The sequence below is a fragment of the Synchiropus splendidus genome, chromosome 4 (assembly GCF_027744825.2).
Source record: "Synchiropus splendidus isolate RoL2022-P1 chromosome 4, RoL_Sspl_1.0, whole genome shotgun sequence".
Lineage (NCBI taxonomy): Eukaryota > Metazoa > Chordata > Actinopteri > Syngnathiformes > Callionymidae > Synchiropus > Synchiropus splendidus.
The window spans coordinates 13,643,561-13,655,965 of record NC_071337.1 but is presented as its reverse complement, the minus strand read 5'-3'; the positions used below and the strand labels follow the sequence as shown (position 1 = coordinate 13,655,965).

Sequence of the window (12,405 nt, the reverse complement as noted above, 5' to 3'; positions counted from 1 at the left end):
TTCTTTTCACAGCTTCTTTTCTGTGTCAGTGACTATTACACCTTCTTCATCTCTATCTACAATCAAACCTGTATCCATGTAATGCTCGCTGACCACAAGCACTGCCCTTAGAGCACCAAGCCAGTCTCATTTTGGGGGTTAAACCACAAGGAGCTGTTGTTTCAGAAATGGACACAAAAATCAGCATCGCAAAATAGGCTGGATTTCCATGGAAACCCAAACCATGAAATCTCAGTCTCCGGTTCTACTATGCGGTGGTTGCTACTATGGCTCCCTCAAGTGGCGAGTACTTGACTTGCAACACCAGTTTAATGTCAATGAGTTCAAGATGTGCGCTGTTTTCCAGGTAGATAATCTCAAGAAATCGAAGTTCATTTTGATTTTCACAGCATATTTAAATGGCCTGTCCTGAGACATGGTTGGGGTAGTGGCGGATGTCGGAGTATAAAAATAAACTAAAATGATTGACCTTGCAAACATGACTGATGCTAAAGGCGCTCACCTTGTGTTGCTTTGCATTCAGTCCTATCCACGTTTGAATGGGCCTAAATGTGCTCATCTGTACGGCTGTATTCTCCCTCCTCTGAGGTGTTGGGGGTCACCAGTCGGACGCATCCACAGGCTCATGTATCGACTCACGTTACCCCCGAGCTGACACTCAAGAGTCTTCTCAAGCTCCGTGTGAGGGAAAACCAAGTATATATACCTGTGTTTGTAAGTTGTCAAAGAATCAACAAGTATTTCAAGCAGTTTATTTCACGCTCGGTAAGTTAGCTTCCATGTATTTGCATATTCATGTTCACAACAATTCACTTGACCTTTGGCTCCATGTGGTCTCATGTCATGCATGAAGAGGCGAAGTTTGAGGGGAAACTGAAGTGTCTTGCATTTAAACTGGTGGTGTTGATGTTTTCATGGCGACCGGCAGCTGATGATCCTGAGAAGATGCTCAGTTAGACATGAACCGCTAGGCGAACATGTGGCTGGACTGCTGGGTGACCCGGATGAAGGTGGTCCTCCTGCTCAGCTCTTTCAGCTTGGCAGCGCCCACGTAGGTGCAGGTGGAGCGGAGGCCCCCCAGGACGTCCCGGATGGTGTTCTCCACGTCTCCTCTATAAGGAACCTCCACTGTCCTCCCCTCGGACGCCCTGTTCAAGACGCCATTCTTGTTAGCACCAAGGAACGTCTTACTGCCCTTTAAACTGCTTCATTTCTATTGTCACTCTGCCAGCCATCGTCCCAACCCTCACCAGAAGATACAGCTTTTTCTTGCTTCAGATCAGGGGAGAGCACTAACCTTTTAGCAACAGCCAGCTACTCGCGGTTTCCCGGTTGATCAGAGCTTCTGTAGTCCACTTTTGAAGTTTGCAATGCAGCGTCTACTGACCTTAAATGATGTTCCTCAAGTATCCATCAGTCAATGTGAAGACCTCTTTACTTCAAGAGCAGTCGACAACTGCATCTCCTGTTATCTTCTGCCTCAGAAACTAAGCTTCTATTTGGTGGTTATCTGCCAGTTATGCTCTACGATTGACTAGTGACCTCCGCAGGGTGCACCATGCCTCTAGCGCTGAGTAGCTGGGACTATTTTCGTGTTCATGTTGAAGTACATGAGGACCATATATAGTCTCTTAAAGAGGTGAATATCTTGGAAACTATGGGTAAAAAATGTAAAGGCCTTTCATTTCAACGTCTTTTTCAAAATTTATTTTGAGGGAGAAAAAAAATGCTGATAAAATGAGCATCGCAGACTAGAAAAAAGTCAGTGCCACCATGTCTTCACTCTTTTCCTCGCCTGGGCCTTTGCTCTTTCATCTTCTAGAGATCAAATCAAAAACTTCACCCACCTGTACTCGGCAACTCCTCCCACGTATTTCTTCATGGCCGTGTCGGAGCTCATGCCGTAGAAGAGCTTGTACTTCTTGCCGTCCCTTTCAATGACCTCTCCCGTGCACTGATCGTGACCCGCCAACATCCCTCCCATCATCACAAAGTCCGCCCCAGCACCTGCAGGCCAAAGACAACGATGCGATATTTGCGCTGCAAAAATGACAGCGGTGCGAATCTCTCTCACCAAAGGCCTTAGCAACGTCTCCTGGGCAGCTGCAGCCACCGTCCTGGACAGAAGCACGACAGAAATGTTAATGCCCCTCACTGAGAGGTCATGCAGGTCACCTGGTACCAGCCGAGCTTCAGCTGTCTTTATAACGGCTGCTGGATAAGACTCACTGAGATGATGTGTCCTTTGAGTCCGTGGGCGGAGTCTGCACACTCGATGACGGCGCTGAGTTGAGGGTAGCCCACCCCAGTCTTAATCCTTGTCGTGCACACAGAGCCTGCAAGGAGCCACACGTTCTATCACTGCCTTCCTTTGGTGACGTGCTTCACCTCACCGGGTCCAATCCCCACTTTAATGATGTCCGCTCCAGAGAGGATGAGCTCCTCCACCATCTCTCCTGTCACCACGTTACCTGCCTGAGAGAGAAGTCAGATGTCAGATCTTTGTTAGACCTGGGCTTCCCCAGGGCTCGCTGACCCTCCCTTTGTCTGGTCTACATGGTCAACACCCCTCTCAGTGAAGAATCACTACTATATTAGAGGTTCGACTTGTAATACAGTATGTGTAATACAGGAAGTATTTTTGAAGAAACTGGGGTTGATCATGTGATCAAGCGAGATCTCTTGTTGAGTTTTTTTGTGCAGATGAGAAAATAAAACGGTGGAATCAAACAACAGAGATCTATATTCTTTTGATTAAAAATGAAATATGAGGGGAACAGTTATTACGTTACGCAACATATTATAGGATTGCAAAACATGATATATATTTTTTTTAAAAAGTATAGAGAATGAAATGATGAATTTAGCAAATACAGTAAAATGTCTGACTTCCCAAGTGAGGACATAATAATAATAATAATAATAAAAATAGCTAATTTATTTTGTTGTTCTTATTAAATACACATGTAAAGAAAAGTTTTTTTCCAAATACAAAATACTGTATTGGAAGAATGAAATGATAAATTTAGCAAATATAGTAAAATGACTAACTCCCCAAGTGAGGACATAACAATAATAATAATAATAATAATAATAATAATGTTGGTGTTATTATTAAATACGCAAGTAAAGAAAAAAAAATTAAACACAAACTACTGTATTGCGCTGAAATTCAGAGACACAAACGTGTTCATCATTATGCAAAAAATAATAAAATCAGAAACTTTTTTTTTTCTTATTGATGAAGCTCATTTTAACAGTATTTTTTTTTCTCCCTGAAAATAAATATATACTACTGTGAAAAAATATTGTGAAATGAAGAGCCTCTATATTTTTTTAACCCATACTTTCCAGATATTCACCTCTTTAACAGATCATTTATGGACCTCATGTACTTCAACTTGATGTCTGTTAATAGTTTGAGTATGTAATGTGCATATAATGTCAAAATGTTCCTATTTTTAATATTTCAGTCCGCAATAAAATTTAAGTTGGGTTTCATCTTATTTTCCTTCTGTTCATCTGCCTTCAGGCTTCAGGGCCCCTCACACACTTTAGGTGTAAAGTATTAACTGACAGCCTCTAAGGTCTTATACTTTCCAATGGTTACACAACAATTCAGTCATGTAGTTGTTTGCTATTGTTGTGGATTCTGCAACTCACCATGATGGTGTGTTTTGGGAACTTCTCTCGCACCGTTTTGACAAACTCCACAAAGTACTCGGAGTAGCCGTTGGCCACGTCCAGACAGATGTACTTGATGGCAGGCACGGCCTCCAGAATGGCGCAGAGTTTTTCCAGGTCTGCCTTCCCGCTGCCCGAACTGGCCGCTAAATGCTGCGGAGGCAACAACACGCAGTCAGGCCGCTCTCCGAGCCATAAATATTGAATGAGAGAGAGAGACAGAGATTTGGGAAGTGCTACCTCGATGCACTCAGGGTGGTGAGCAGCAAAGTTCTTCCAGTCTTCTACGGAGTAGTGCTTATGAATGGCTGTGAAAAGTGTGTGCTGGAGAGAAGACGCTGGGTTGGTTGTCAGGTCGCTGGGGTACGACATGAACGTGGCTCATTTCGAGCTGTCAGCACTCACTCTGCAGAGGGCTTGTGCCATCTCAAAGGTCCCTGTGGTGTCCATGTTGGCAGCGATGATGGGGATGCCAGTGTAGCTCTGCTTGGAGTTTCGGAATGTGAAGTTCCTCTGTAGATCCACCTGGGGGAAGGTGAGCAGAGACTAGTGAGGAGAAAGATGCGGGAGCTATAACACAGCTACCAACTCTAACCGTCACGTGGAGAGGTTCCCAAACTGAAATGACAGAAGCATGCAGGTGAGGAATACACAAAAATTGCAGTCTGCTGACTCAGCAGTATTTTCCGGCCTATTAAAGTAACGAAATATCATAAAGCACAAGCAAGATGGAGGCAGAGTGGAAGAATATTTAGCTTGATTCTGCTCTTGTGTACATATGATTTTAATTTTACTACTGTAATAAATGATGAAGGACTTGCTGCCAATAACTACGGTGTCTGCAGAGGGTCATATTAGCAAAAAGGCCTTGTTTAGCTTGTAGCAGTCCATTGGCTGAAGTGTTTCCACTAACCAGTACAGTGGATGAGGGCCGTGAGCGATGTACACGACAGACAGAATGGCATGATCCGAGTTTTGGTTGGATCTGACTTTCTAAAGCATCGTAGAATCATTTGTTAAAATATGGAGTTGTATGTTTGAGGTTGTTACAACAAAGCACAGAACCTTGGGAAATGTAGTGCTGCAGGTGTTATATTGTAGTGAAAAGCATATAATACGGCACAGGTGTAAGTGCTGAGCTCCCGCGTCTGTCAGAGACTCGAAGTAGAGCCTTTGTTCATAAGGAGGAGCCATGAGACTTTAGAGGCCTCCTGCTGAGAGGAGAAAACACACCTCCAACCTGGACAGTTGCCCCTCTGAGCAGGTGAAAAGCCACAGGACGACTGGACGTCCACGGTCTCTACAACAGTAAGTCTTGCCTCTCTGAGGCTCCTGTGTTGACCCGCGTCGGTCTCATTCACGTCCCTGTTTGTTTACATTTACAACTCGCGTTATCATGATTCGTCTGCTGCGTATGGAATGTGCTGCGGCTGGACGGCAAGTCGGGCTCCTATTTTTAAACATGTTTTCTGAGAAGCGCCCCTGGTCTCATGTTGCCGTCCCCCACTCTAGACTGTCGCCTTTATCTGACCTGATTGAGAAAAGCTCATCGTTTTGTTGTTCAGTGATACACAGGTTGTGCGACCACAGCAGCAGCAGCAGGACTGCAGCCAATTGAAAGTCTCTTCATGAAGTCTTTCTGCTTCGTAGCCAGCTGTTGCTTCTGTCCTCAAAGGTCATCTTTGGTTTGACCTCCTCGGGTCTCCGTCACTCTGAGCAGGTTGAGACATCGGGGAATCAAACAATTTGCGAGTCCACCTGCTGAGTCAGCGTGTGACATGCTGACTCAGCAGGTGGTACACAGCCGCCACAGAATGGTCTTCAGTTGTCACATCGTGAAAGGTACTGACCTCTGAGCGACTCTTCAGGCTGCTCCTCTTGGGTCTGAAGAGGACGTCTTTGAAGTCCAGCTTCAGGTCTGAGTCCACGCGAGGCATCTTGGACGTCCAGGGGAACCAGGATGAAGGGTAGCTGGAGGAGACTCTCCTGAAGAAGACAGCAGTGGTGGCTCCAGATCTCAAGGCCCAACCAACAAACCCGAACCTCCAGGCAGCCAGCGTATTTATATCAAAGGGGAGCCTGGCCCAGCCCAACCCCAGCCCCCATGCCTTAATATGGGCCTTGTCTCCCTCCCTCCAGCCTGTCTCTTTCTCCCACCTCTCCTTCAGTGGAGTGGCAGCAGCAGCAGCAGCAGCAGCAGCAGTGACCACGCCGGCTGCTCCAGCTGCTGACGCACACACACACACGCACAGTGTGACGGTGCAGTGTGTGGCTCACTGCAGCACCACCCTGCTCACCTGCTCACCACTTGGGGCACTGTTGTGAAATAACAGGGAGGAAGCACCTCAGGGCCTCACATTAGCCCAAAGTGCACTTCAAGGACACTGTGTCTTTTGAAATCATAAGACCGTGTTTGTGTCTGGCAAATATTTTAAACAACAAAAGATCCGCTTTGGGACACCTCAGTCAGTTGCTCATGTTCTGATGCTGCTAAACTGTTGCTCCAATGAGGCTCTACAGAGGAATGTAGATCAGGAATAAATACATCTCTCTCTCTCTCTCTCTCTCTCTATATATATATATATATATATATATATATATATATATATATATATATATGTGTGTGTGTGTGTGTGTGTGTATCCTGTAAACGTTAATTTTCCTATTCACACGTTGTTTCAAAATAAATCGATAAATGAACAAAACCTGTAAAAATGGTCGTGACATTTAAATCACTTGGAATCCCCGAGTAAAAATGCTATAACATATCCTTAATTATTGTCAATGCTGAATTTCGTGTATATTGTAGCACCAAATCATACCACTAGGTGTCAGCATTGTTCAGTCCCGAAATCCGCGAAGGTTGATTTAGAGCCGAGGTTCTTAACCCTTTTGCATCTCGGGTCCCACCGTTTCCAGATCAACTGATTCATAACTCTTATACTTTTAACTATATTTGACTGACTTACACGTAAACAAACCAAAATGTTGTGAAATGATATGAAACCATGTGATCATCGCAAAGATATTTATTTGTCATTGACAAGTCCAACCAGCAGCAGAACCAGGTGCAAGTCATATTCGTCAAATTTAAAGAAAAAGAAAAAAAAAAACAAACAAAAAACACTTGATGTAAACTGTTGAGAAAAAAAAATGTCATGAATACAATTCTGGATTAAATATATAATAAAACAATGTCCAATGTATTATATTTATAAATAAAATCTGTAGAAGATAGAAAATGAAGTGTAAATGTGATATCACCATAAAATTAAAAAAACTGCTTTCAACAGTTTTTGCTGTTGGAAGGTGGCGTCACTTTCTTTCCCCTTTTATTTTCAAGAATAACTATCACATATTTGCATCTGTCAAGACACGCTACTGCCGCCATATGTGGCAATTCAATGCATAAACACTGAGCATCTCGCGGCCCTCGTGGCCTCTAGGAGGCTCTTACGTCCCAACCATGGCCCTCGGCCCGATGGTTGACAATCACCTGTTTAGATGAGATTAGATGAGATTACCTTTATTCTTACTCCACGGGCCAAAACAAACATTATACATTGAAGACACTCACAAAGCCACGGCACAATCAACAAAGTAGAAACGACACTAGAAGAATCAACAAAACAATCTCCATGTTATTTGATGTCAGGTCACTCTGGTCAGGACCCTGATCCCAGTAGTTGACTGTTGCCAACTGACACCATCTGCTCTTTCACCTGAGACGCTCTGCACTGATAAGAGGAGCTGAATAGCCTGTGAGGACCGAGCCGCTGATAAGAGAAGAACCAGTTAGATGTGAGATGGTGTACTTTGTGTCTCCAGGCTCCGTGAGTTGGCACACTTGATAGAAAAGTGGGTTAAAGTGCAGCGACAACAGCCGCTGCTGTGGGCTGGGACAGGCTTGTGTTGTGTGGCTGCCACGCTCTCAGCAGCAGGAACACTCTGGAACTGAACGTTGTCTTTGCCTGAGGACTCCGTCCTGGGCCAGCTGTATCCTTTAAGCCCTTTAACACGCCTTTGTGGATTGGACTCATTTGCTCAGCTCATCCTTCAAGTGGTCACATGGATTTAGATCAGGTGAATCACCTGAATGTTTGCTGTGTCACTTGAATCGTTCCTGAAGAGCCATGTTGAAGGGGCAGGTCAAAACAAAAGCCAACAGTTTGACCACCTTTAATATACGTTTCATTGAAGATTTCAGCTCTGAAAACTTTCCAATCTCCTCAGAGGTGTAGTATGACTCCGGGGCTTAAGTGAGGAGACAGATATATATAAATATTTCTCCAAACCTGCGTCGCACAAAGCTGCAATTCTTTATATTGATAAACTGTTTTGTACCCCAATAAACTAACACTTGAAAAACACTGGGTCAAAGACTGTTCAACACTTTCCATTCATCATTTTTGAAAGCAAACCTTCCTTTTGTTTTTTTAAAATCTACCCCTTATTTGTGTGTTTATGAGCTGCTACTGTTGATGAACATTTTTTTATGCCTGTCTATTCTGTATTTTCATCTAAATTACTATGCTTTTACCCAGCACCCGAGCACCAGTGGAAACAAGGAGGCCGAAGATTAGGGAGCATCCGAGCAACAGTCCTGGATGAAACATCAAAAATTCAATGGTACATCAGGAAGATGGCCCTGAAGGATGACACTGCTTGACATCAAGTAGACCAACCAATGGCAGGACAATGCTTGACTGACAGTCAGCACACAGGCACTGATCATGGCAGCACAGGAACAGAGTGCAGTTCCAGGAGCAGCGAAGATGCTGTGCATCTGAAGACCCGAGCTTGAGGACGACATAGTTACCACCTTTTTTTACAGGTTCCCCTGAAACTTGCCGCTTCTTTCTTACAGATGAGGGTTCGTGTCACCTTTCTGCTCTTTCTAATGAACTATATATGCTAAACTTTATATAAAACACATTTATTTTTTCTCTTTTTTCTTCAGTCTCTTCACGTAACAATGTGCCAGATAACATGGACGACCGAGTCCAACAGTGTTGGAATTTTAATTGCTGATGCCTGCACCTCTCTTGTTCTCGCGCTTCACAAAAGCAAAGTGGTGAACAGACTCATAGTTTACAGGAAATGATGACAACATTTCCTTCCAAGCAACCTGCTCCTCTCCTGTCACTCTTGTGCTTTGGATGCCAGCAACAATCTTCACCTCATCTTGTGGTGTTCTGTCAACTCCACAGCATTTTTGTTTACACACTCTGAGGTGGGAGCTGGTCTTTTGCTGTCCAGAGTCGTGGCGACCCACATGTGGGGAAGAGCAGCTCCCTGCGGCAGATGTGAGCGCCACATGTCAGCAGGAGGGGAAGTTGCTGCAGATCTTTGATATCGCTTCCTTGGCAGAGGCACAAATGGCAAGCACTTCAATATTCTGTTTGCTTATGCACCTGAGCCGTACCTGAGGTAACAGCCATGAATGGGAACAAGTCTCCAGCCGCGGGGGGGAGAAGTGGAGCAGCGAAGATAAACATATCAAGAGTCATTTATTCACTCTTGCTCGCTTTCTTCCACATTCTAAAACAGCAACGCTTGACTTAAGAACACTAAACAAACATTCCCCGTCAAAACTCCCCAGAGCCTCACAAGCATCTTGTATGTGCTGCGCATGCAAGACGACGAATTGTGAGACATGGAGACAAAAACATTTTTGACCAGTTATTTCTATTCACTACTGAGGGCAACTCACTCACTTGCATTCTCCGACTTATTCAACATGTCTTCCAACATTTTCGCCTCTGTGGGGCCTGTGCTCAGGGAGATGGTTGAGGAAAAAAATTTCTGCCCTTTGAGGTAACGTTGAGGTCATATTTGTGTCACCCATTCTGTCTGAAATAAAACTTGCAGGGTGCAAGGCCAGTGTTTATATATAATTTCATTATATCACAAATAGTTTTGGGGTCCAACCCGAAGGAGACTCAGGACCCGCTGGATATGAATATGACTCCTCTGTCTTCCCGGTCTTCTTGGAAGCACAAGAAAACAGTGATGTCTTCACATGAAATTTCCCTTCTACAAACTGATTTAATGACGATGTGAACTGAGACAACTGTCCCTCAAGGCTCCCCCTGCTGGTTACCCCTTTTACTTCAATTGGCTTTTTATTTTCCAAACATTTTACAATTACATTATTTAAAATAATATATATTATTATTGTAATTATTTAACTATTACCATGTTTTTGCTCATAATGTGTACCAGTGGAGTAGCTTCTAGCAGGGGTCAGGATTCAGTGTCACCTAGACTTGTTTTCACAGTCGGACTCATCCAACCTGTTTCCCCATCTCAGGCTTCTGTCTAAACTTACTGTAATTCCACTGTCGCTGATGATTCATGTCTGTTGTTTATTTTCTCCACTGAAGTCTGAGTAAAGGAGAGAGAGGAGACTCACACCATGGTCCACTGAGAGTGGGGCTGTGGGAGGTGACCTGCAGGCCAGGACCCGGTGGGAGGTGTTGTTTTCAGGGCGATCAGTCCGGCTGACTGAAGGCTTCTGGGCCAGTCTGGGAGCAAAGTGCGGGAGCCGGCGATGATGTTTGGCTCATGTCTGACCTCCACAGGCAGCGGCATGACTGTGGTCCTCACATGGCCAGGAGTGTGTCCTTACAGTAAAAGCCATTAAACCTGTTTATTCTTCACATGCTGCTGTTCTAAACTACAGTAGCTCCACCGCCGTCGATCATTGACCTCACCTGTTTTACATGACTCCTTTATCTCCTTCTTTACTGGAAGTCCTGTGTGTAAAGTGGTATATGAGGGGCTGTAGTCACTTATTAGCGTAGAAAACACTGTGCCACAAAAGCTAACCCACTTTCGCTGTTTCTGATCTGAGCCAGAAGGTCAAGCTTGAGACAGCACACGCGCCCTGTGGGGGCCCTGTCCATGGGGTCCTCGGCATCTGACCCAGTGTCATACAGCAGAGTCTTACCTGCAACCCCAGTCACCAGGTGCCAGAAGCCTGCAGTGGATTTCACAGGAGGATGACACCTCAGGATGACATGGGCACAGACATTTTTGAGGGCAAATATTAATCATTTTTCATCCTATTATTACTATTATTGAAATAATAATTGACTTTTAAGAATGAAGACAAAAATGTGCACTAACAAAATGGTCTATTATCTCATGCAGGGGAGAAGTCCTGATACCAGATCAATGCATTTTGCCATGATTAAAATAAAACTAAACTAAACAAAGGGAAAAATAAAAATAACCACTTTTTCTATTGTGGACTGGATGCAGCGAAAGAGTCCTACTGCAGCCACCAAACAAAAACTGAGACATTCTATCCCAAATTTCCACAAAAAAAGTCATGTTTGCACATTAAAATCTCCAGTGTTATGAGGCATCAGCGTTGGCTGGTTGGTGAGGAGAACTCAACATAACACTTAGCCAACTGACATGCGATATCTTTGATCTGAAAATCCAAACCTTGACATCAGCAGTGTCCAGAGGGCAGTGGGCAAAGATGCGGTAGGGTTCCATTGTGGCTTCTAGGAAACCGACTCACAAAGACACTGCTGCTGTGATGTGTTATCAACAGAGGGCAGTTCATCATCACCTGTCAATGACATGCTCCGTTGTCTGTCTAACACACTGACTGTTGTGGCCGTGAAACAGCAGGTTTATCTTACAAACGTTTGCAGTGTTGAGTCCAAATCCTCTTCTGGAAAATAGTTTGGAGTAGTAAAAACAGCTTCTAATGGTAATTCATGGACCACTGTCAGCGTTATAAACACAGTCCTTTCACCGTGTTCTCTGACATGAGGAGACAACACTCCGCCAAAATCATCTTGACCTCTCTACCCCACGTTGCCGTCCACTCATCCTGATCCAACGTTTCTGTTAACACCACAAGTTAATGTTTATTCAGCAGCTCGTTCTGCAAGCCAGGATGTGTTTGAAAAAGGCCAGATAAGGAAGAGCTGCTGAATGTCAGCCTGCAGTTTGGCCCACTTTTAGCTGTTTACCAGCACAAGTGTGCAGCTTCAATCACATCACAGGAGGGCAACCTCTCTAGAAGAAGCTGTTTGGGCTGTTGACTTAAACAAATCGCTCGGGTGTTGTCTTCATTTCAGAGTCCCTTTAAACGTTCATATAAACACATTCACACTGAAGCGGCACTTGTGGAAAAACAAATTACATTTCATACCCCTGAATAATAAGCCAACAGCTGAAGTGAATGTTAACCAAGTGAACATGGTCTCCCATTAGAGGTTGGCTGGGGGCTGGAGCGTATTCCCAGCTACCTGGGGTGAGAGGTGGGAGACCCCCTGGAGAGGTCACCAGACCATCACAGGTCTTATATCCTATATTGTTTCTCTCATTTTGCAAAGCTTCTTTCCATTTTCAAGTTCCTTTTTTTGCTTCTCTTCTTCTAGATCTTCTGAGCTTCCTATTTATTTTGCATTTCCAAACACTTGTCACCAACTAAAGGGCACTTCTTCACTCATTATTGTTGTGGTTTCCCACATCAGATACATTCCAACTATCATTTACTCATATTTTCCATTCTCAGAAAGAACTTTTTAATCATCGGATTGTTGCTGTTGACTTGCTCTTTGTGGTGACATGGCCTGTGGGAAACTTCATTTTCCTGCCCGAGTTTCACATCCGTGTCCTTTGTTTTCACTTCTACATGTGGAACCGACCTAAAAATGATAGTAATGTTGCATGGGCATCAACAAACACCAACAA

At 44.3% G+C, this 12,405-nt stretch overlaps 1 protein-coding gene across 1 annotated transcript; it reads right to left on the bottom strand.

Annotated features, from left to right (window-relative positions):
- Positions 1-745: 745 nt before the first annotated feature.
- On the bottom strand, positions 746-5,787 carry gmpr (guanosine monophosphate reductase). Its single transcript, XM_053862773.1, has 9 exons — positions 5,535-5,787; positions 4,090-4,209; positions 3,925-4,008; positions 3,664-3,837; positions 2,394-2,475; positions 2,230-2,336; positions 2,075-2,117; positions 1,848-2,007; positions 746-1,148 (listed from the first exon to the last, which is right to left on the bottom strand). The coding sequence occupies exons 1-9, from the start codon at positions 5,619-5,621 to the stop codon at positions 968-970; spliced, it is 1,038 nt and encodes a 345-aa protein (XP_053718748.1). The 5' UTR covers positions 5,622-5,787; the 3' UTR covers positions 746-967.
- Positions 5,788-12,405: the final 6,618 nt, after the last annotated feature.